This window comes from Cricetulus griseus, assembly GCF_003668045.3.
Source record: "Cricetulus griseus strain 17A/GY chromosome 1 unlocalized genomic scaffold, alternate assembly CriGri-PICRH-1.0 chr1_0, whole genome shotgun sequence".
NCBI lineage: Eukaryota > Metazoa > Chordata > Mammalia > Rodentia > Cricetidae > Cricetulus > Cricetulus griseus.
In genome coordinates, this window is record NW_023276806.1 from 216661500 (window position 1) to 216688009 (window position 26510).

At 33.9% G+C, this 26510-nt stretch overlaps 1 protein-coding gene across 2 annotated transcripts in view; it reads right to left on the bottom strand.

Annotated features, from left to right (window-relative positions):
* The window catches only part of Glcci1 (glucocorticoid induced 1), a 72438-nt gene that overhangs the window by 43822 nt on the left and 2106 nt on the right, over positions 1–26510 (bottom strand). For both annotated transcript variants that reach the window (XM_027389906.2, XM_027389907.2), the window contains exon 2: positions 5499–5650. In XM_027389906.2, coding sequence (XP_027245707.1) covers positions 5499–5519 — 21 coding nt within the window. In that variant the 5' untranslated portion in view covers positions 5520–5650. The remainder of the gene's footprint in view (positions 1–5498; positions 5651–26510) is intronic.

A 26510-nucleotide genomic window follows, 5' to 3' on the forward strand; every position in this document is an offset into this window, starting at 1 on the left:
ATCCTGTTTATTTATTCTTTGACACTAATTTTACATTCAAACAAATTTTTGCAAATTTTTGATTAAAATAAGTAAGACCATATTCCAAAAAGCCTATAAAATTGTATGAAGTGGTTATATACTGCATATCAGTACAACGGATTATGAGATAGTAATTATTAAAACTTTCACACATAAATAGCTTAGAACTATAAAGTATTTTTCTGCCCGTACCACAAGGATAAGGTCAGTAAGAAGTTTATGCTTGTCATTGTCACTCAGTGACCCAGAAGGATGGAAGAGAAAAGGACACTGGTACTTTCATGTGTCAGAAAAATATATTACCAGCTATTTAAAGCAAACGGCCATAATCATTACTATACTTTCAAAATCATAGGAAACACCTTTGGTTATTGCTGCAGACTAATATATACACATATATATGTGCACCACAGTTTCAAACACATATTTAAAATAAGGTAAGAAATTATATATGCTGTGGGGCAAAGGCTAAGAAACTGTTCCTAGTGCTTGAATACAGTAACCTTAAACTCCAAGTTAATATTTAGATTTATTTTTATTTTCTGTGTATGAGTATATGTCTACATGTATGTCTGTGCACGTGTTTGTTCCTAGTGCCTGCAGATGTTAGAAAAGGGTATCAGGTCCCCTGAAACTGGACTTACAAATGGTTGTGAGCCACTGAGTGAGTGCTAGGAACCCAACCTGTGCCCTCTGCAAGAACAAGTGCTCTTAAATGTTGAATCATCTTTCTAGCCCCCAAGTGTTAAACTTTAAGAGGCTATAGTCTTTCTTTAAAAAGCATTATGCTTCCAAGGCTAATGAAAACAGTTTCATAAAATTTTACCATTTTTTTTTAGTTCTTCTTTCTACTAAGCTAAACAGATTAAACTAATAAACTTCTCCAGTGACTTTCAAAATTAGTAAGCCTTACTTCTAATACTCAGAGTAATAGGTGATCATGTCAATCAGATATCAACTTTACAGAAAAGGATACAAATGTGTGGATTACAGTTCAATGAGCTGTGGTGGGGTTTTTTTGTTGTTGTTTTTTGTTTTCTTTTAGTAAGGGTCCCACTATGTAACCCAGATTGGCCTCAAATCTGCAGTCTTCTTGCCCCAGGATTACACACATGTACTACCCAAAATAGCTGAGGGGGATGACAATTTTTTTCCTTTTGAAAAATCTAAGAAATCTTTCAAATAGAAAAGTTAAAAACTGGTGGTGTGGTTCAAGGGTAATACTTCTCTCCCAAGCAGAATACTAAGGGTTCAGTCTCAACTATAGCAACCCCGCCCCCACGCACACATACAGAGTAGGGTGAGCTCAATGACTCATAATGCTCGTAGATTCCTATAGTTTTCTCTATATTTGCTTTATCACATATGTATTCATCTATCCAACAAACTTACTTTTAATTCATTTCAAAGTAGACAGTATTATACTTTACCTAGAAACAGCTCAGAGTTCAGTGTGTTTCGATAATATAATAATATATATACTATATATATATTGGTTTTTGAGACAGGGTTTCTCTGTGTAGCTTTGGAACCTATCCTGGCACTCGCTCTGGAGACCATGCTGGCCTCACACTCAGAGATCTGCCTGCCTCTGCCTCTGCTTCCCGAGTGCTGGGATTAAAGGCGTGCGCCACCAACACCCAGCTATAGTCTCTATTTTCAAGGTTAGCAATCATATGGTAAAACACACATGCACATTAGAATAAACTTTGACAAATGTATTCATATCTGAACCTAAATATCTACGCAGATGTACAATATTCAATTCATAGAGCAGAATAATATTGTAGTTGTGAGAGGCTAGAGGCAGAGACTGGAACAAAGCTGGTCCAAAGGGCATCAAAACTTAAAATAAGTCATTTCATAGTGACTATGATTAATAATATATTGCATATAGTCATGCATTGCAAAACCATATTTAAGTAAATATAGAAGGACCCATACAACAGGGAACCCATAAAATTATTAATGGGATTGAAAACATTCCCATTGCCTAGTCATAGTGCTTTTAACATGATCACAAAATACATTTCACATTTATGGTGATGTTAAGTGAAAACAAATACTGCATTATCCACAGCTGCATAAACATACAGTCTATATAATCATGTTATATATGTAATAACTGATAATAGACGATTACTTACTTACAAATACTACACTTTATCATAAGGTCATACACTTCCATATTAAAAAGTCTACTGTAAAACAGCATGCTATTCTGTCAATCTGAGCCTCAAGAACCTCTTCACCAAGATGTGAAGGGCCAGCAATTGACTAACATCATTTAGATTTGCATTCACGACAAAATTGCACAATGACACATTTCTTAGAATATTTCTCCATTGTTTGTTAAATGATGTATGGATACAACTGAAAAATGCAAACACTACATTGTAAGTGTTGTTAGTATCCAAAGAAGTTATGAAAATGTATATATTTAAAGGCCCACACATTTTTGAAGAATTTCTCTCTAGCCATTAATTATCAGTTAATTTTAAAACATAGCCAATACAAAAGGAAGAAATTATTATAAATGCCTTTTACAAAGGGAAGGTAAATATTTAATATCTATAGCAAGATGAGTACATATGATATACCCAATTGACATTCATCAAATTTAAAATAAAAATTATTCCCACAAGAGTGCAAGAATAAATCCATTAATAATAGATACAGCAATAAAAGTAAACTTGTATATGTTCCTCTCCTGTATCTTCAATTAAACATATAGATGCTTTGGGGAGCAAGAACATTTCTTGGGCATGTGAAGCAAACACTACATTAAATGCTATATAAATTAGTGACTGTTTGAGAAGAAGTGAAGAAAGAACAAAAGCCTAAGAATCAGCCCAATTTGGGCTGGAATCTCTTCATACCTAACCAGTTATGTAACCATGTATCCATTAGTTACTGCTTCTAGGCCTTAAATTCATCACCTAAGAGTTAAGGCTTATGTTTTACTTTCCTTTCAAGGTCAAATTTCAAATAAATGACCTATATCCAGACCCAGGCATGGAAAGCTCCCCTTCTGTCCCCCAAGACTTATAGGAAATTACTCTGACCCTATTCTAGACATATGCAGGGTAAAAGGATCCTCAGGAACAAGCACATGCATACCACAAATCTATCCCTATTGTAGGGAGATACATATGGGTCTATTTAGAACTAAACATCAGGATGCCTGACCTCCACAATCTGAAAGGACCTACCTTCCTGGGTCTTATTTCCCAAGAATATGGATAGAATCTCATTGTGAGGATAGTGTGTGTGTGTGGGGGGGGGGGGTGTATCTAAAATACCTATAAATGTACAAAGTCATTTCAAATACAGAATATGGTATAGGATAAGAAGAGAATAGTTTAGACTTTGGATGGTTTGGCCCATATGAACATATTCTGCCATGTAACTCTGAGGAATCCAAGAACTCCCAGTTCAAACTCAACTTTCTGATCCCTATGAATATTTATTTGTCAAAGTTGGAAGATGAGCCACATTTTATGTAACTATATAATATATATACATGTTATAAATGGGTGCTCATATTTGTTAAAGACCCCACAAAATATTAAAAAGTGGCTTTTCTACAGTTAATGCTAACACTCTAGTGTATTTATAGCATTTGCTACATGTTAAGTATCATATTTAATCACATAAAAATGCATTAAGTTTCAATATACCAACCTTCAGATAAAGAGACATGTAAGAAACGTAGCCAGAACTTTTTTCTTTACCTCTACACTATTCTCCACTTCCAAATACCTTGGCATTTTACCCAACCATAACACTAATTCTATAGTCTGTAAGACAAAGTGCCCTTAATCCCTAGGTCTCTATATTTTCTTTGACCTCTCTTTAGCATCAGTCACTAATCTGTCTTAGAAATGTTTTCTCTTTTGGCCTCTAAGAGTATACTATCCAGTTCTTCTCTCTGCTTTTTGTTCTTAAGCCTCCTGTTTCTCAGAGTTCTTTTAAAAGATAAATAACAGATTATTTCTAGACAGTATCAGCACAAAGTATATGTTTAGTAAATGTGAGATTTTCTTGCCTTGGTAGAGATACAATCTAAAAAGAATAGCAACTATTTTCAGTACCATACCAGCCAGAGATGATCTGTATAAGAAATCTAGTTTTAATATGACTTAGTTCCCTGATCATAGGCAAGTCATTTTGCTTCTCTGAGTTCCTGCTTCCCATTTGAATTATACTGTAATATTAAACAGTATAATTAAATTAAATTAAACAAGATACAGGTAATAAAACAAAAAGTACAGAGCATATAGTTAGTAAATGTTTGCTCCCTCTACTTGTTTCCAAATGTATAAAACTAGTTCTTTCCTCCTTTTGTGTGACTTCCCAAAACTATGTTCTGAATCATTCAACTTGTTTTCTTTTATCCTTTATACCTACGCTCTTTCACAACTGTGAATCCAGCTCTTCTAGAATATGGTTCCCAGTTGTCTCTGTCTCCCTCTAAATGTCTAGGCCCATATCTGTAAGATGTGCAAATTATTTCTTCTGAGAATCCCACTGCTTGCCATATCAAATTTATCCTTTTCCTTGACAAAACAATAGAAAGCGAAGGATGCAGCAAACAAAATTATGAAGCAGAGGTGATGGGACGGATGATAAAAAAGCAACTCATTTCAGTTTCCAAGCTTGCCTAACATAATGACAACAAAAGTGATTAGGGTTTTCATAGATCATGTCCAAAATGCTTGCTCTCTTCTTCATTCTTCAAACAAAAAACTATTTTTAAAACTATAAAGCCCCAAATGGCCTTACTCTGAATGCCCTTCCATTTACATAATCCCTAGACTAACATCTACTTACTACCTTTTATCCCTACCTGAATGTGTTCTTTATGCCCAATTAACAATCACTTAATTTTTTAATATACTTGTGACTTTCAAAAAATATTTGGTGAAGATATAGCCAAAACTCAGATCATAATAAGTAAACATGTTTAGATACTTTTTTTCTGACATGAAAGGAAATATTCTTCAAATCAATAGGCTAGGGATTCTTTTAAAATAGGGAAAATATGAAAATGAAAAATTTCCTATTTCACTGGCCTTGCCTTTAAAACAGAAAATAACCTTTCAACATAATTCATGTTGCTGATTAATACTCTAGAAGCTATTTTTTAATGCCTGTGCAAACTTTTCTTCAAAAAATAAATTTTTTTCTAAAACATTTCCTAGTCATTATCTTCATTTTATTAGAGAGTAATCATTTTATTTAAAACAACTGCAAAAATGGCAGCATGTCTCTAAAATCATGTAATATAAGCAGGATTTACTTATTAAATATTAAATAACTTAAAAACTTCTATATCTAAGTGGCAAAAATTACCATAATGCAGCAATTTTAAAACAAAGGATTCTTCATTGGTTGCCTTTATTTCATGTCCAGGATAATTTAATTGCATTCTAGTTTCAAAAAATCAAAGAACGGGTTTTATGTGCTCATCTTACCTGAGTCGCTTTATCTTTCATGCATAAAGGGTAGTGAACATGAGGGTCCCGGGGCCACTGTCCTGTGAGGTAAGGTCCTGTTATCGCATCCAAAGAAGAGGTTCGCCTTATTGTACTAGAGGTCCGAATTTGCTGAGATTTTGGCTTGTCCACTAAAAAAGTGGGAAAAAAAATAGATTAGGTAGGTATTAGAGCATCTTTTTAAATTAATAATTTCAGAGCTTGTAAATGTCATTTCATCACCTTTTCTACTAATATAAAAACTCTAATAGCCTTCTTGTATGTGCTGATGAAGTTATGGACCCTTTTCCATGAAAATATTAAGAAATACACCTTTAGGGTTTTCACAGATCCTCGAAAGCCCAATCATTTAGGGATCTGTTAGGAAATCTACATATCATTTCTACTGTAACAAGATTCCATCATGTCTCACAAACTGCCACTTTTATTTGTAAATGCCATCCCTGAATTCATTTCATCTAAATCTTACAATGGCTCCCTGGTACCATTGTTAAAACTAATTCCACGGTTATCATCTATTTTATGACATAAAAGATTTCCACAATTTGGTTCTCATTTATCTCAGTGTTTGTTATCTTGCTACTCTTCCACATGCCTATTCTAGAGTCATTTGAATAATTTATATTTTTCCAAAAGTAGAATGTCTCTGTCTCTGAACCCTCTATATCCTCGGCCTATAATTCTGTCCTTCCAAGTTCAGCTGACAAACACTTACTGATCTCTAAGACCAGTTAGGTGTCAGTCATCTGATCAGTGCTGTGAAAGTTTGCTCAACATCCTTTATCTCCTTCCTTCTCTAGTTAAGAAAGCCCCAATCCCTTCTGCTTTCATGTTACCCTAAGTTTATCTTTCCCACCAGAATGTAATTTCAGATACTACAGACTGAAAGGAAGCTGATACTTAATAGTTAATGAATTGATTCATGACCACACAAATAACATTAACAAAGAACTTCGTATTTTAGTTCAACATCCTTATTTGTAGATGAAGAAGTCAAAGCAAGGTAAAAGAGGAAAAACAGACAGAGGGATCTTTGAACATTTTATACAGTTCAATCAATCTACTCCAACAATTTAATTCTCTTCCCCATTCAGGTACTGCAAGTTTCTGTTGAAGAGCAACATTATCACATGGAACACCTAACATATAAAGAAATTAGAAGATTTTTCCATGTATGCACCCAAATAACTTACGATCAATATGTACCTATTAATAAAGTCCACAGGATTGGGAACAGTAAAATTGCCAAGACTCAGCCTTTTTACAGTCCTGTTTTAAATCAGGCAATGTACTGTCCATATTACTAAAGATCAAGAAAAATATTTTAATGTGTCACTGTCATTTAGGTATCTTCTTGAAACCAGAATACACTATTAGTTTATCAAAATAGAGAAAGGAAAAATACTATGTACACTGATGTTATATTATCTAGGCACACTATCTTAGAAATGTAGCTTTTGTTTGACCTAAGAATTATTAGAGAAAATGTAAAAATTACCAAATTCCCTCTTTATTTTTATTACTTAATGAAAGTTTACTTGCACAAAAGGCAGAAAATCTAATGTTGTCTATTTCTATTGTTTTGAATCACCTGCAATTTTCTTTGTGAAAAAAAAGGCATGATTAATTTTCCTGAGTAATAAAGAAGATACATTTTGGTTCTGGAATACAACTTGTCAACTCAATTAAATAAAAATCTAGAGTGAAGAGTTAGTCACTTGACTTGTTACTAAGAAAGGTACTGTAATATATCTATTACTGAGTTCTAAAAATTTTCTTTTGGAAAAAATTCACATTTATGTTTTTGTTTTTTACAATTTGATACACATCGCCTTGTAAATCATCATTCCTCATATGCATTCTAATTAAAATCTGTCTCATTTACTATTTTTTAGTTTTAAATACCATCAAGCTAGGCATTATGGGATTCCCAACAGCTTTCTGTATAATTTATCTTGTCGTTTATTCTCAAGATCATCTAGTCAAATTTAATGTGTATGTTCTGTACAAACTGTCTAATCCTATTTTATTGTAAAAAGTTAGTTTATCCCACTTGTAATAGTTTGTACTATATTTTTTTCTTGTTTTTTTAATGATTCCTTCCTACTTGCTTTTTGTTCATTTTACTATTTTTCTCCTTGTCCCTTTCTTACCAATTCTTTTAATTCTTTCTATTATTTTCCCAGTTTATAAAAACAATATTTCTAATCCTATAAGCTGTGAAAAACAAAATTAATGTATACCCTATAATTTGTTTTGTCATGCCCTTAAGGTTTTTGAGAGTTACTTCGTACTTCTTGCACCAAAAAGAAAAAGGATATAAACAATTACTTCTTGAGTGACAGAGCTAATACTTATAGCAGTTGCCCACTAATAAAAAGGACACAGAAAATGAAAAGCCATTATTAGTGCAAAATATAATACCTACTTAATCTATTCTAAGCTATTTGAAAGTTGTGTGTTGTCTGTATGCTTTTAAAACTCTTTTTAAGTTGAGTTTGTAGATCATTAGGTCAGTATAAGACTCTGGGGTTCAGTACCTATTAACAACACTAAAAAAGAAAAAGAACAATCCTCCTAGCAGGCATGGTGGCACACACCTTTGATCCTAGAATGCACAGAGGCAGAGACAGGTGAGTTCAAGACCAGACTGCTTTATACATGAGTTCCAGGACTACACAGTGAGACCCTGTCTCAGGAAAAAAAAAAATGTAAAACAAAACAAACAGAAAAAACTGCAAGAATCACAACAAAAAATCCTAATCTTAAGGCAAATTAAATACAGATTGAAAAACATTTATTGTATGTGAGCATGTGTGTGAACATGTGCACAAGTGTGCTGTCGTACATGAAAAGGTCACAGATTGGTATGGAGTGTCTTCCTCAGCTGACTACAATAGTATTCTTTCATGCAATGATTAGCCATAATAATCCCATTTATCAGATGCAATTAAGATCTTAGATTTATCTGAGAATTTATCATAAGTAGTCTATTCCAACAAACTCAACTGTTCAAAAAATTATCTAAACTTCGAATGAGTTTGAGTTTTGACTGCTTCAAAACCTAAGCCTAGGTGCCCTTTGAGTTGTATATATTTTCCACCAATTCTAGTTTCGTATTTTAGCACAATAAATCCAACAGTTAGACTAATGCAACAGAACAGCCAACTAATTTGATCCCAACATATTTTTTTTATTATTTAGTGGTAATTTTATTATTTTAGTGGTAATTACTAGTGAAAACTAGTAATTTTGAAAACCTGATATCTTAAGATAATAATCGCCGGGCGGTGGTGGTGCACACCTTTAATCCCAGCACTTGAGAGGCAGAGGCAGAGGCAGACGGATCTCTGTGAGTTCAAGTCCAGCTTGGTCTACAGAGCGGGTGCCAGGATAGGCTCCGAAGCTACACAGAGAAACCCTGTCTCAAAAAGACAAAACAAAACAAAAAGATAATAATCACCAGTGGAAAGTTACCAAAATGGAATTTCTACAAAAAAGTTTGAGAATGTTAGAAATTTTAAGAACTTTAGCTATAGGGTATTATAAGTCATCATACCCTACAAACTACACTTAGCAAGTAATAAAGATGTCTTATTTCTGAACATATGCATAATGGAAAGCATACAACACACTACACACTCCCATTCTTTATTTCAGTCTGTTTACCATATATTCAGTTCAGTCTGTATGAGCAAATAAAAACTGACAGTTCTCTAGGTTTAGACCTCAATCAAGTCAAGATCAGCCAAAGCTTTCCATTTACAATGACACAAGCAAAGCATAAACTTAAATCATTTCTATTTAAATCTTTAAGTAGAGCTATCATTCCTCGAAGTATCGCAGACAATAATTCCATGAAACAACTGTCACAACAGCACCAGTAAGAATCAACTACTTTATCCTTAATTCAAGAACCTCATTATTACAATTGCAAGGAATCCTAACAGAAAAGTATTCAGCAACATGCTTAAGAAAACTAAGAACTACCATTATTTCTTCTAGTTATTTTCTATACAGAAATCATATTGGCATTTTAGTACAAATATTGAACTAACCACACTAGCCAACAGAAGCAGCCGTGCATCATCTGTCATGCCAGCAACATATCCTTACGTGGAAATGAGAAGCAGAGAAAGGAACATATTCAGAAGCTTTCATGCCAGCTGGTATAGCATTTGTAACACATAAGTGACTTTTTCAAACAAGATGGAAAAGCAAACTAACATCCAAGTTGTCCTAAGACCTTCTTAGACAATGCCTTAGCACACACACATACCCAAACACAAAATCTGTTTTATTTTTCACCAAGCATGATTTGCCTATTAATACTAACACTCAGAGGCTGAGGCAGCAGGATCTTGAAGTCAACAGTATCCTGAGATAGATATATAGATATATATAGATATATAGATATATAGGTATCTCAAAACTCTGTCTAGGAGAATTTGGTAGAAGGAATCTGAATATTTCAAATGAACTTTTCAGGATACCAGGTCACCTAAATTCTACAAAAGCTCAAGAGCCAATGGCTGGAAAATTGGAACTAACTCTTAGGATCCAGGTGCTCAAACACACACACACACACACACACACACACACACACACACACACACACACACACTCTATATGTATGTATATATATACATACATACATACATACATACAATACATTGAAGTTTGACTCAGGAAAACATACTGCTACATAAAGGGCAGCCAGATCTTTGAAATTTGAAGCTAAATAATAATAACCAGTCTGCTCCTTCAAAACAGTCACTTTCCAAACTAAGCACTAACCATATAGCAAATTTTCTATTTTAAATGAAGAGCTCAGATAAATCTTATGAACATTAAGAAGATAAAAGCTGAATAAAGACTTGGATAACACTAAAGATGCTGTGGAAAGCATATAGAAACATGTTTTATTTTATATGCCTACATATTATTTATTTACTCATATACAGGAGTTGAATTCGAGTTACCCTACACAAAGGATAGTGCTCCCTCCCAGAAGCTTTATGTTGCCAAATGCAAACGGACAGATACATCATGTTGTTGGTCATGAGTAACCAAAAGACACCCCACACCCCAATATAGGCTACTACCTCTGCTCTTGGTTTAACATGAGAACTTGATAAGACACAATTGTTGAAGACATCACAGGACATGTAGAAATCAAGTGGGTACTGACCAAGAAGCTTGTTTCTTGTCAGACAACTTTCATACTATCAGAAAGAGCTGATGTAGGCTGCTGGGAGGAAGTTAGCAACAGCTTTACCCAACTGAGAACCTTGTGAACCACAATGACCAGTGTTACAAGATATACCCATGGGTGCAATAGCAGCATGAAATGTTACAAGGGTAAACAATTGCTTTCTGATCAGATTTAAGACCCAGTCCACAAAGGAAAATCATTCTGGTCCTGTTAATCCAGCTAAAAACCCATGGGTGATGTGCTCACAGGCCCCAGGGGGTAAATCGATTACTACTGTGTTGTTAAGAGGACAAAATATCAAACTATCCTGTAAATTCATAACTCTATACCTACAGACTAGTGTACCTATCAATCCTTCTCATAAAGTTTCTTTGCACAGTATGTAGTGGTTAATGCAGACACTCACAACTGATCAACCTACAGAGAGTAAGTGTTCATGGAGATGGAATGCTCAGTCACAAATAGGACATCTTTATCACCACCCCCCACCAAGCTTCAAGGACCATCACAAAAGAGAAGGCAAAAAGATTTTTAAGAGCAAGAAGCTAGGGAAAACCCGAGTGAAAAAAGTATCTTGTAGACATGACAAGGTAACTGCACTCATGAACTCACATTAGCCGTGGTTGCCTGGACAAGAGTAACCAAGTCAGCCAGGCAGTGGTTGCTCACGCCTTTAATTCCAGCACCAGGGTGGTAGAAGCAGAGGCAGGTGGATCTGAGTTTGAGTACTGCCTAATCTATAGAGTGAGTGAGTTCCAGGACAGTCAGGGCTACTAAGAGAAACCCTGTCTCAAAAAAAAAAAAAAAAAAAAAAAACATGATGAAGATGAAGATGATGAAGAAGACGAAGAAGGAAGGAGGAGGAGGAAGAAAGAAGGAAGGAGGAGAAGGATGAAGAAGAGAAGGTCAACGTTCCAGCATAGGAGACACAGGAGCTCATGACATGCCCCCAAACCAAGAGCTACTGACAGTTGATGGCTTCTTGGCAAAGATAATGTTTTCTTTAAGAAATGGTCCATGATTGGTCAGCCATACTCCAGTCGGGGGCCTCAAACCCATGAAACTATCAACAGAACAAACTGGACTCCATGGTTTATTTAAAAAACAACAACAAAAAAGATAAGACACAAAGTTGAGAGCATGTGGGTAGATACAAGAACAGTTATCAAAAAGGAATGGGACATGAAGGTGATTAAAATACTATGGAAAAGAAAGGGAAAAAAAGTTTGGGTAAAGATTCAAGCATTTAAATAAAGCATTTGGAGTGCAATGAAAGTTGATTGAAATAAAAGTCATTTACTGAAAAATATAAGGCAGTCTCAAAAACTCTATTAAATTTACTGTCTTCATACAACCAAAGTGCAAAGGCAAAATTAAACTCTGCTTTAAAATATAAGCAGACTAGAACTTAGATGTTTAAGCAGAGTGAAACTTCAATTATAACACCTTAATTTTATTGAAAGATTTAATCCTGACCCTAAAATTACAATACTGTATATCCATCTTATAAAACAACCTTTACCCTTTAAATATTGTGTTTTATAATGCTAAACCTATTTTAATCATTATAGAACTCAAGACAGCAAATGCACTGAGACTGCAAGACATTAGGTGGCTTTTCTCCAATTTCAAAATATTCAAAATAATATACTTTTTAATCCAAGATTTGAAAAATAGCCATAAATATATAAAAGTAACGGACGTGCCTGCCATTGGTTCACTACAGCTAAAGACAAAATAGATAAAATTCCATTTGTAAAAGTATGAATATTAGCTATTTAAACAGTATCATTACCAAATTATATTTTCTCTTTCCTCATCTTTTGATATTAAAACTGGATAACTGAGAATAAGAAAAAAAATGTTGGGGCCATGCACAGTGGTGCACACCTTTAAACTTAGCATTTCAGAAGCAAGGGCAGGCATATTTTATGAGTTTAAGCCCACCCTAGTCTACATAATGAGTTCCAACATATTAGAAAACAGGATAATTTATAAAGAGGTTCATATGGGTTCATAAGTTTTTTCTTGTTTATAAAGACAAAAATTAGTTTCTGCTCAACCTAGAGAACAAAGTAACTGAAATCTGAGCACCCAACTGTCCTCTATTAATACAATTTTGACCTATTCTTGCCTTCCAAAGCTGATGATAAGAGTAAATTCCAAAGAACAACCTAGAGAAGCCAATAGCAAATGTCATGAAAAGAACAAGGAAATAGGAATCCAGGAATCCCTTTAAGGGAAATGGTTGGTCAGAGGACTCACAGAAAAAAGACATCATAGAGCCTTAAGAAGGACCTTCTCCTTGCCATTGAGGAGGGTAAATGGAACACTGACGTGACAAAGAAAATAATCCAATGGACATATCAAAAAAGAAGAGTCTCTTTAAAATATTGTTTACATTATATTCAGTGTGTGTTTGTATACAGAGGTCAGAGGAAAGCTTAGAGTGTAAGCTTTCCACCACATGGTTTCAGACTTGATAGCAAGCAGCTGTACTCACAGAGCCATCTCATCTGCACCTCAAAATTTTTAAAGCAAGAAAAGAATTAACTATATTAATATTATGGAAAAACTCTACAAAAGAACAATCAAATTATGTCAACTTTAAGATACAGTATGAGTGAATAGAACATGAAAATGTAAAATGAGATATGTAGCTATCTGAATTCCTATAGTTCCTGTAATTTTTTTAAAACAATATACAAAACAACACTCTGGGAAAACCATAAACTTTCTCTCCTACTTGACCTGCAACAGAATGACTTAATATATTGCTAAAAACATCGGTCTGGCTAAACAAGTAAAAAGGTTTTTCACAAATTAAAATGAAAATCTGTAGAATTATAAGCCCAAGTATATTTTAGCATGCAACTTATAAATGAAAAGGTTCAATTACGGTACTTTGCTTGTATAATAACAATTACAGATTGGCCAATAACAGCCTAATAATAGAGTGAACAGTTAAATCCACAGTAAGCTATAGATGAGATGAAGGGGAAAAGGTTTAGGAAAAGAATAAATGCTTAAAACCTTAGGGATTGTATGACTGTCATTTAGGTTGATTTATTGATGCCAACATTATAAACAGAAATCTGCAGTAAAATATATGCAAATCCATCAATGTTCTCAATATAAGACAGATTAGTAAATTAACTCTACCCTACAAGTTGCATTTTCCCACAACAGTCTTCTTTAGACTCAGCAAAGGTGAACAGGCCATTGACTGGAAATGCAAAACCACACTTGTTTAGAGTACATAGGTTCAACAGAATGAAGGCTTCAGACATAGGGAGATACAATTGTTTATTCTAGCATTTAATTTCATAAATATTGACACCAAAGGATCAAACATGTAAGTATGAATCAAACATTGAATGTTCCATTAAAGCTGGAATAAACCAAAAACAGAAGAAAAGGTCCTGAAAAATAAAATGAAAACAAAACAATCGAACAAATAAATGAAATGAAAGCTTCACCAATCCCAGTGAGTTTAAAAAAAAAAAAAAAAAGAAAACAGATAAAGCAGTCATCTGTGTTTGCATACACAGAACACATTCCACTCCTTGTGCATAAAAGATTTCCAGGAAGCAATGGCAATGATTGAAAATAAAGTAGATCCACTGCTAGAAATATTTTAGAATAGCATCATTCTTTATTCCTCTAATTATAAAACTGGTCCTTCCATCTTAGTCAATAGTAGTCTATGAAAATAACTAACTGAACAATTCTTGTGTCAAGATGGTACTCCCCAGTAGATAGTAATGGAAGTTCCAGGGTTTATTAACATCTAAGTTAAATTTTTTAGCTTACATAATGGAATAACATTATTCAATTCCAGTGCCCTCCAACTTGAGTCAATCAATCAAGATTTTAGTTTGGGAAACAATTTGTCATTAAAAATAAACATCAGAGCTGGGACAACTGGAATACAAACATTAGCACCACACCTCCAGATGTACTGGAGACTCATCTCAATATGGGAGGAAGACAGACGAAACCACACCAACCAAATCATACGAAAAAAGACAACTCAAAGTAATTGTCCCTCTCTGTTCTCTCTCTCTTTCCACCTGTTTTTTTTTTCTTAATCATTTCAATGAAGTGTGCAGATAGGATAAGAAGTGAACAAAGTATAAGATCATTTAGCAAACACACTAAGATATTTGTGTTTCCCAGAAACTCTGGTATAGTCTGGTCTTATTTCTCTGAGGCTGCCATTACTTAAGACATCTCTAAATTTTTTAAAGATGAGTTTTCAATATTTTAATCAGAAAGTAGCTACAGGTGCTATGACTGATGATAGCTAATTACTTCCAAATAAATACATTCCAACAAAATCACAGGATCAACTTGATGAGGTGTCAGATGTACTAACAATACACAATGAGTTTATGTACCTATTTAACAAATTAAAAAAGAGTGGAACTACCAAGGAGAACTACTGCAGTAACTGCAAAGACAATTGCTGGTTAATCACCTTTCTTTTAAGTTCTAAAGTATAGTTATGCTGGTTAATGCTGGCTTATCACAGTAACAGCCTAATGTGTATCTTCCTGGCTGACAGATGGCCCTCCTATCATCATTCAGTGATTCAGACTTCCTTCATCTTACAGAGCACCATTCCTCTAAGCCTCCTTAGTCTTCTACAGGAATCTCTCTGTATCCAGCTGGCAGAAGGCAGGAGAACAAGAATAAGGAAGGTCAAACTAACATTTTTTAATTGAGCAGGATCAAAGTATTAGCTTGCTTAGCTCTAAGGAGCAAGGCTATGAATTATAGTCTAGAAGTGGACTTACAAAGAAGGAAATACCAGGATTTAGCAAAAACTTAGAAATCTTCACAACAGAAATGTCTGAATCAAATTTCAAAGTCAGCCTCACTGGGCTATCATCATAATCTGTCATTGAAAGCAGATAATCTAACCTAGTCAGCACCAGGTTCCTAATAATTTTTTGTTACTTTCAAAAGTTCTTTCCCCCTCTAAAAGATATTCACTATCATTGAGAATACTGTAAATGAAATGTTCTTCAAAAAATTTCTTTTTCTTTAAATGTTAGGATACATATATAATTCCTCAATGATTTCTTTAAGTGTAACTTACCTCAAAGTTCTACAGGTTTACCAGAGAAATGTGGCAAGTTATTTGAAACAGACTATGACTATACATGTGTGTGTCGAATCTAAGGAGAAAAAAACTCTGCTGAGCAACATTAAAACAAAATACTGAAGTTAAATTTTTTAGTAACTTTAACAGCAGATTTAACTATAAAACATTTTAACTACTTTTTAATTGATTGTGCACATGTGTACATTTTCATCAAACATACAGGTTAGAGAACAACTTTCCGGGGTCTGTTACCCCCTTCCACCATGTGGGTCCAGAGGCTAGAACGCAGATCAGGTTCAGTGGCAGGCATTTTTGCCTGCTGAGCACCTCACTGGCCTATAAAACAGCTTTTGATAAACTAAAACCTCTTGGTAAGCAAGGAAATCTAGTACTATCATCTGTTCTAGGTTATAGGATTTGAAGCCATTTGGAGACTAGAGGTTCTGTTTTCAAATACTTTCTATTTAAAAAGGTATTACATGCATCATACCTTCCTAATTTTAAGAGAACATCCATTCTCTTAGTACTGTTTGTTCTCATCTAAGTAGCACAAGGGGAATAATGTAATTGAATAAAGTCATACAAATATAACAAGTCTCAATGTCTTTTCAGAAGCCCCTGCACTTCAAAAAAAATTAAGTGTCAACTCAAAAGAATCTTTAATAAAATTCCAAACAAGCTGATAGAGTAACATTAAAAAACATTCAAATAGAGGAGTGTATTTGGTAGGCCGACTGAAATCCAAAAATGACTAAATTCCTACTTTTAAAAAACTGACATTTTTAAGTTAAGACCACATGGTTCCTTAAATAGCTGCAGCACAACAGAAAGATGTGTATACAATGCTTCAAAAAATGCAGAGGAATAACAGTTACCTCCATCTGAAAAAGTTGAGACTATCTGAAGGACTACTTGACTACTTGCAAAGAATTCAGGAGTTTTTAGCAAAAAAAAAGAAAAAAAACAATCCACACACATTAGAGGAAGGGACATTCCTGACACCGACCATGAATTCAAAGCAAAGAATTACAAAGAATACTAACGTATCATTAAAAAAAACAAAACATTTTCTTAAAAATAGTGAATTCAATCTAGCAGGAACACAAGCACAAAATAGATATAAGATGAGTGAGTCTTTTATGTCAAGCTAAACATGGTGGACTTCTTATTAACCTTAACTTAGAAACCAAAATAAATTTTTTATTTTAAAAAAAATCACATTTTTTCTTCTAAAGATAGACTATACTTAATGGTAGTAAAATAGCAAAATAAAAGCCTAATGGTAGGGAAAGACTAAGAGGTATCAATTCCTATAAGTACTAAGCAGTCTATGATCTAACAGGAAATAGTTGGGACAAGAGAAGTAAGGGAAAAAAAACTGATAGACTTCAGAGAATTCTAAGGCAGAATAATATATAGTAATCAGAGGGAGAAATAAGATAGAGGGAAAGTCAAGCTTTATGTTGACACAAAGTAAAATAACAATAATAATCACCATCATCCAATACTCTAGATCTGAATGTCTACCAAGACTGCGTTCCACAGTGCCAACAAAGAAACCATCCATCTTCATTTCCACAAAGTTCTGACTTAAAACTTAAATCATCCAATATTTCTGATCTCGATAACTGTACTTCTAAACTTCTGTCTCTGTACAATTGAATCAATAAAGCATGATTCAAATGTGCAACTCTATAGTTAAATTTTTATTAAATTATTTTCTTAATAGCATAAAAATACTAGTCCCCTTTTTCAAAGCATCTAGACTGACTATTAATTTCCATACTAAAATAATGTGGCATATTCTACCCTGTGGAAACAGGTCTAAGAAAAAAAAATGCTAACAAACCTTCAAAGACGGTTATGTTTTAAAAAATTTAGTTTTTTAAGTTCGTAGAATATGGATGCCAGTTTTAATCGTCTGTTAACAAGCTCTACTTGTAAGAATGATTACTCTAGTCTACAAAAATGCCACACATACTTTCTAAATATTTAGTTTTGTGTGTGGTGTGCTCATCTGCTTATGGCTGCCTTCAGAGGTCAAAAGAGGGGATCAGAATACCTGAACCTGGAGTTACACGTGGTTGTGAGACCCCTGGGTGCTAGAAATGGAACTCCATTCCACTGCAAGGGTAGCAGGCACTCAACTTCTGATCTATCTGGCCAACCCCTATACTTTGTGTTTTAAATTCAGATAGGGGCTCTTGCTCAGACTGGCTTTAAGATCTCTATCCTCCTGCCTCATCTCTGAATACTAATTAATATTACAGGCATAGACCACAATGCCGAGCTTATAAGTACACTTCTCAAATTTTCAATTTTTAATGTAAAATCCAACACAATTCTGAAGTCACTAATTATGAAGCCTATTACAGGAAAACATGGTACATTTGTTAAGAATAATAAACAGGCTAGAAAGATGGCTCAGTGATCAAGAACACCTGAGTTTGATTCCCAACACCTACATGCCAGCTTACAACTGTATGGAACTCCAGTCCCAGGGGATTAGACACCACCTTCTGGCCTCCATAGGCACCATGGTGCAGAGATACATACATGCAGGGCAAAAAACACCTATACACATAAAGAGAGTAAAATTTAAAAAGCAATCAACTGGATACAACTATGAATTCAAATTATGTTTAACGATTCGCAAAAGGTAACATGTCGAAACTAAATTTTTCTCCAAACCAAATCAACAAACCTATTTTTTTATCAAACAACTTTAAAGCAACAGTTTAGTCCACAAGCTCAACATTTAAAGCATTCCTTCAGGAAAGAAACATAATTGTAATGACATAAGTAGTAAATTACCCCATAATCACAGGGAAGAACTTCAAAACTGTGTCTAGTTGGGTCTCTGTTGATTTTATCTTATGTGAGTGGGCACAATTTAAGACACTACCACTTGTATACTAAAAATTAAAGTAGTACAAAAAAGATAATCATGCATCTCTATTCTATGTGGAGAGAATACCAGGAACTTCTCATTATCTGATGATTGCTGAGACTGGCGTGTGCTCTTCAAAACACACAGACACATGTGTGCATTCCCATTTTCCTCTCCTCTTCCCTCCTCCCCACCCTGGAAGCTTAAAAAAAAAAAAAAAAAAAAAAAAAAAAAAAAAAAAACCACCCCTAGGAATATAGGAATATATAGTTATAAATAAAAGCATGCATTCCTACAAAGAAATGACTGGTCTAATGATGTTTACTCATTGTTTTGTCTTCCTGACAGTGATAGGAATACAAGGGTTTCTAACAGCTTTTCCCAAGGAAGGAAGGCTAGTTCCTAAGACTGCCTATAGTGCTAGGAAATTATAAAAGGAGTAACACCTCTTTGTTTTTGTTTGTTTAGGACACAATATTTTAGAACAGACCTTGGAGTATTTATCCAAAATAAACACATCTTTTCACAGGAAAGGAGAGAGAAAAACAGTACAGAGTTCTTTCCTTTTTAAGAGTTATTTGAATACTAAATTTCTAAGAACTTTATAACTTAAACTAGGGAGGCAATGGAAATGATATCTTCATATTCATTTAGTACATCTTCTTGGGTATGAGTTAATTTTGCTAAATGTCAGAACATTTATTCAGCAAAAAGGAATTACATTATTCAGTAATATGTTTTAACAACCTCAGATGAACCTTGTCTGACTGACTTCTTATACAGTTAGAGCAAATAACATTTTGGTAAATTAAATTATTTTGCTTGCACATAAGTTAGAGGATCAGTAAAGCAAATAAGCACCTAAAAACCTGCTTGACAATTTAAGCTCTCATCATAATAAAGCACAGATTCATATATAACTCACATTCTCCTTACCTGGGTTTGAGAAATACTACTTTTCAATTTCTAACTGAAAGAGCACACTGATTTGGGGCATGATGTTGTTAAATTACTGAAAATATAGTACATTTAAACACTTATCCCATGGAATCTCAATAGATAAAAATCTACCTGACAGAATACTAAATAATTGCTGAAAAAGGGAAAATTAGTCTTCTCCAGAAATAAGCACCCTAATTGGCTAGCAGGTGCTCAACCCTGAAATCATATACGTATAAGCAACACTAAATGTACTTGCCAGGTTGTATTTATATCATTATACATTTATATATACACAGGTGATATGTGTATGAAAATAATAAAAAGGTAAAAAAACATGAATTTGAGAAGGAGTGGAGGTGTGGAGACATGGGAAGGGCTGAAAAGCAAGGGATCAAAATAAGTAATTAGTACATGCATCAAAAAATTTTTTTAAATGTTTATCTTTACATTTCATACTTTTAGCTTCTTAGGAAATTGTCTCAAAGTCAAGGTCCATTTAAGTAATGGTTTGTGTTAGTCTTTTAAATGACTTTGTAAGAAACTATCTTAAAGTCATTTTAGTACCTTTCACACTCTATGTATCTATGACTAAAAAATATGTATAGTTGTGTCTAAACTTGTATTTTATAAAAAAAAATCACCCTCAATCTGTAGAAGCCTATATTATGTCTTTTAAAATATAAACATTTGTATAAAATTCATTTTGTCCCAACTACTCTAAATGTGTGTTTTTCCAAGCTTAACCACAACCACTGAATGTCAAGGCCAAAACAAAGACCAACACCAGGTAATTTTATAAAAGGGGCAGCATAAATATATTTAATCTATCACATATTTATAATATCTCATATGTCCTTATGACCATGCTTCAGTGAGTTCATGCCAGAGTATGCATACTTGTCTCTCAGTGTGCACAGATGTGTATTTATATAGCTCAAGCAGAAATCTCTGTGAATCCTGTATATGGACTTAACAAATATTTATTACAAGGCCTTTTAAGTACCAGATATCATGCCACATACTGTAATGCTACAAGTCACAGGTGTATTAGGTAAACCACACAGATCCACGAGAATTACCTTGCATACAGAGATCCAGAATCGAAAAGTCACAACCAAACCACAGCTAAACTGTCAAGGACTTGCTAACAGCTACATTACTTGTGGAATAATAATGTGGATCAAACATGCAAAGATTCATCAACCACACTGTATATTTACCTTTTTAAACATTCTTAGGCACTTCAAGAATTGAGTATTTTTAATGAATATAAAATAATAGTTTACTTCATCACTTTCTATGCCTTCCTATTTCCTAAATTGCTATTTAAAATTTCAGATGACTTACTACATGATTATATTCAGTGAGCATACACTTTTCTTCAATACTCTTTTTCCAACAGAAAAGACTGGTACACGAAATATGATTTATAAAGTATCTGTTTGTTCTTCTATAGATTAGGTGCAAAATTTAATCCTTATCTACATAAAGATGTTAACTTTTGATAGCATGGCCTATGATAAGTGAAAACACAGCAACCATCCTAAAGATGAACTCAAGAGTAAAGGTGAGGACCATAATGCTAATATTATTTTAAAATATAAACTATAAGGGAATAAAAATGAAACATATAAATTCTGAGTATAAGAAATAAAAATAAGTCACTGTGCACTCAAGCAAGACAGCACATAAATGGCACTATAGAAAAGGGTTTACTCCTTCTGTTCTCACTCAGCAGTAGCAGGTATTTTAGTCAAAGCCAAGTCATACTCTCAATAGTCTCAAAAGGCATCATTAAGGATTGCAATACATTCTACAATACTACACAAAAAAATACATTCAACAACAATTCAGACTTCTACAACAAAGTGTATATGTGTTCGGGGTCCATAAAGGCCAGTGACATCATTCTAAGTCAAACTACAGAAGAACATTATGTATATGCAATGATATGCAGTAGATCCAGACATTACAGAAGCCACTGAATGAAGATATTCTCAGTTTCAAAAATGAAAGAAAGAATACATAAACAGAGTGGTAACTTTAAAGTAACCCCTGGGCCACTTTACTGTTCAGATATTTGAAAGATTGCTTTGTAAGTTTGCAACTATAGACAAATAGCAAACACTCTTAAGAAGAGCAGAGACTAGGTATGGTACAGCATCCTGTAATCCAATAACTCAGGAACTTGAGGCAGGAAGGTGGCCAGCTTGGGCTACCCTAAATTATACAAGGTGACCCTGTCAATTCTCTTAAGTGTATTAACTTATGATTTTTCTAATAGTGGAAAATACAAAATTCAGTTAATAAACTCTTCAAAACGTTTCCCCATGACCATACACTGGATAAATGAGGAAATGCTGTTCATTACTATTAGCTGCTAGCAGTTATTTTTGAACTTCGGCAATACCAGGCAGCAAATAGCAGTGCTTTTTAGTTTTTTTTGTTATGAAATACTGCTAGAGAACTGGTGAATTACCTAATTCCAATAACTTGGCAGACAATCTTGAACACTAACCTCGCCACTCTCCTATGGGTTTCACTAGCTTCTTCAACTCATTCTTAATTTTGGCAAATCATAATTAAGGTATAACATGGTGGCACTCTGTTAAATTATATATATATGTGAAGTTCAAACTCACATTGCAAGCACAGTTGTTGGCTCCCAGGAAGGCTGAATTAAGCTAGAGACAATTGCTTGAGATCAGTACCTGCTCAGTAATTCCTTAGTCATTAATCAAATCAGTTTACCACCATCTATAACCAATTCTAAACACTTATGAAAGTAAAGCATTCTGCATAGCATAAAGTGATTCAAGAGACAGTATAAATACTTGTTACATGTAAATGGGACCAGCTACAATAACCCTGAGCCCCAGGAGCAATGTACAATCTCCATCTCCCTCTGTTACCTTCATGGGCATGTGTGAGCGCCCATGCCCCCTCCCCTGTAAGAAGCAAGCAGGGAAAATGGTCATCCTTCCACATTCTATTCTTGGTTCATTCCCAAACTGTCTTGAGAATTTTAGACATCCTGAAAGTAGAAGAGCATGTCCCAGCACTACAGAAGAGTACCATGGAAACACAAAAGAAAACCCATTTCTTTGTCATTCTTTTAGCTCAATAATCCCAACAGTTCATCAACTGGAGAATCAGCACTTAATCTAGAATTAAAAGAACAGAATTTCTACAGCCATTTTCTTGCTGAATTTTAAAGTGTACATAGCTAGGCAAATAGTCACCCTCAAATGTTTTCTTTCTTTCTATCTACAGCACCTAGAAAGACAGGATAATACAAAGGAAGTCACCAAGTACTCATGGACTTGCCTCCTGTTATTTGCCTCAACAACATTCAATTAAAATAAACCACAGTGATAAAGGTATCTCGGTCATACCTGTTTCTAAAAAAAATATTTGGGGTATTTTTCTATAATTTGTTCAGAAATAATATCCTTAGATACTTCAGACTTACTGCTAACCTATTAAAATTTATTCTGCAGAACAACCACAAATATTTTTCTAAATTATCAGAATTGATTAGGTTCTGGTCATTTCTAGAGGTCCAGATAAAGGGTAACTTTTATCAGTAAATTAGTATTCTCTTTCTTCAGCTTAATTTTAGCAGACCATACATTAGATCAGCTCAACTTCTTTTTAAATAAATAATACGTAGGACACAAAGAAAGGCTGTCAAAGACTTGATTTCCTAGACATTTGATAGGAGAACAAAAATATATACTGAAGACAAACTACAACAGCACCAGGCACTGATCCAGGACAGGTGCTATGAAAAAGCCTATTTGGGTTGTGTCTGAGAATTCTAAGCTCTGGAAAAAAGACAACTAAAATTAAGACCCTGAGTCACTGGTAATATACACTTGATAAGGTATTAGCTGCAAGTGAACGCTTTGGTAAAATTGACTTGTATTTTTTTCTAAATTTCACACTTAATTTGAATGCTGTCTTTTATTTACATTTGATGTGTTGCATGGACCTGAGTTTTGTTTTCTTAGTTCAAATATAGCTAGCATTATCACAAGTAAAATAATCAAAGGAATACCATTACCTTTCAATTGGATAAAATTCTTCCAAAAATGTAAACCACAGTCAATTAACTACCTTTTTGTGAAAACTACTCGAATTAATAAAATGATTTTCAATTCAACAACAACACATAAAACTATGTATAGCTAAAAGTTCATTAACCTACTTTATACACCTTAGGTATTCAATGTTCTGTATGCTCAGGGTAACATTAATTTGGAAAGGATATAATCTATGAACATAAAGTAGATCGATTTAATAACTTTCACTACTTATACAACTGATTTTGAGATCTTATGCACCATAAGGTAAACTGATGGGGAAAAAAAAAAATCAGAGCCGTTAATTAACACTATTTGGTTCAATTCTAAGAGCTTAAAACTCTTTCCCCTCAATCAGAATTTAAAGATTATTCTGGAAACCTAGAACTTAATATATTTTCATTCTATTCAGAAAAGTTTAGAAATAAGTTCCCATTAGAATTCTAAGAAAAATAAATTTTAAATGGGGATAAGTAAAGGTGCAAAGACCCTCAATCTCTAAGAATATTAGCCAGATAATAAACTTTCAAAAAAGGAAATTGAAGACTATTTCTAACAGAGAAAAAAATTACCAAGATATTTGCATTTCACAACTAAGGACAGCATTAAAATGACTCAAAAAGGGGAAATTAATGAAGAACTAAAAAATTTAAAGCAAATGAACTGGTTAGACACACAGATATACATTAATACAGTGCCTGCAGCTAAACATTCTATGCTTGCTGGCTTTGTATTATCTTTTAATAATAGGCATAATTTCTTTATGTGTAAGACAAGAGGTTTTCAAGATGCCCGAGGAAAAAATTCAAAAAATTTCACTCTAGGGTTGCCAATCTCTTAGGAATATGAGGCCTAAATAAATCTGGTAGGTTAAATAAAAGACTAACACACTGTTTTCATAAAAGGAACTAAGTTACAGGATCTTCAGAATTTTTGTTACTAGATTTGGTAAAAAAATAAACACAAGCAGGATTTTCCAATTACCCTAATGCAATTATTTTTATATTTTTATGACTTATAATTCTTTAATGCTAAATATTCACACACACACACACACACACACACACACACACACACACATTTCTATTTGCTACCTACTGTCTTTATAGCATTGTATTTGTTTAGCTTTTAAATCCATGGTTTCTGTTCTACTGGATTTTCAGAAAGAAAAAAAAAAAAACAGCCACTTTATATTTTCTTTAAATCATTACTAAAGAACATTAATTTTAACTCTTAATACTGATTTAATCTCATTTGAATTGCTCTACTTATCTCAAAGGTATTTTGTTATTACCATCACAAAAATAACTATTTGCATAATACTTTATGATTTTACATCTATTACAAACACATCACAGGGAGCCAGAGGATGCATTCAGTAGCTTGTCATTCACCACTTCAAGATCCTTCAGAACCAAACAAGGGGAAGGATGACATTTTCTAACAGTCGAAGAACAGAAATGAACATAAATACCAAACTTGAAGTTCTGAAATACACAGGAAAGAAAAAAATACAAAAAGGATGACTGAGAAACACCAACAAAACACAACTTTCAATTTGTAAATTTCCATGTTTTTAAATAAAGCACGATGTTATTAGCAGGTCTATATGTATCCTCTCCATTGTAGTAACCATTTAAACTATCTAAAGCTATGGTGCAGAAATAAAGGGAATTACCTTTCTACTGGATCTTCTATATTACTATCATAAATTTTAACACTGATTGTTCCTATTTACAGAATTCAGTTTTTCCTCAGCTTTCTGACTTAAGTATCAGCACTCTTATTACTCTAGCCTTAACTCCTTAACCCCATAAATATGCATGCTAAGAGTGTTTATGAGAAAAAATGCTGGCATAAATTATGAGTTCAAAACTTCTGTTTACATTTCTTCTTGATAAAAGAATCAGAAAACTTAGTTTCCTTGTTTTGTTCATCAGACAAAATATGAGTAAAATTCTGAATGCTTAGTTGTCACCTACAATCCAAATGCCCTGCCCGTAGCTCTTAAAGCTTTCTGTAAACAACATACATCTACATGAAATACATATCCCTTTGGTCACCATCTACTTAAATATTTTTATGTGTAGTTCCAAAGTCTAGTGTAACGTCTATCCCCACACCATCAAATATGCAAAAACAAGGCAGGAGAAGGAGAGCAGAGAAAGAAATGGAGCACGTTGTTGTTTTTCATTCATGCAGCAGAGTGATGTCAGTGTCTGCAGCGGCAGTCACCGCAGCAGGCGCTTTGGTCACTGCAAACTAAACCCACTCAAATCAGACCCTTAGTGAATTCAGAAGAAACTAACCAAAATTTTAAGTCACAGGATAGATTGTTAAGCAACTAAATAGACAGAACATACTAGTTATATGGTGTATGTTCAATATGTAGGAGGAGCAAGGCAAGAGTGTGGACAAGTAACATAGGGAAATATAATCAAGGAATTAGGAGCACAAGAGCCTGCATTCAAAAACCACTTCAATGCAAGAAACTGACAAAAACACCTGATGTTATAAACAGCAGAACTACAACAGAAAAGTCCTTCAATTCCCAGCACAAGCTTTGACCCTGCAAATCTGCCTACTGCACAACCAGACTCAGAACAAGTGTTTTCATCATGATTGCATTAAAATTGCATTAAACTCTGATGTGCCATTCTACAACAAAGAGTAGCATTTAAGCCTGATCACAAATTTCATTAAAACTACTTCATGATGGGGCACGTAATTCTTAAGCAATCAGGGCTTT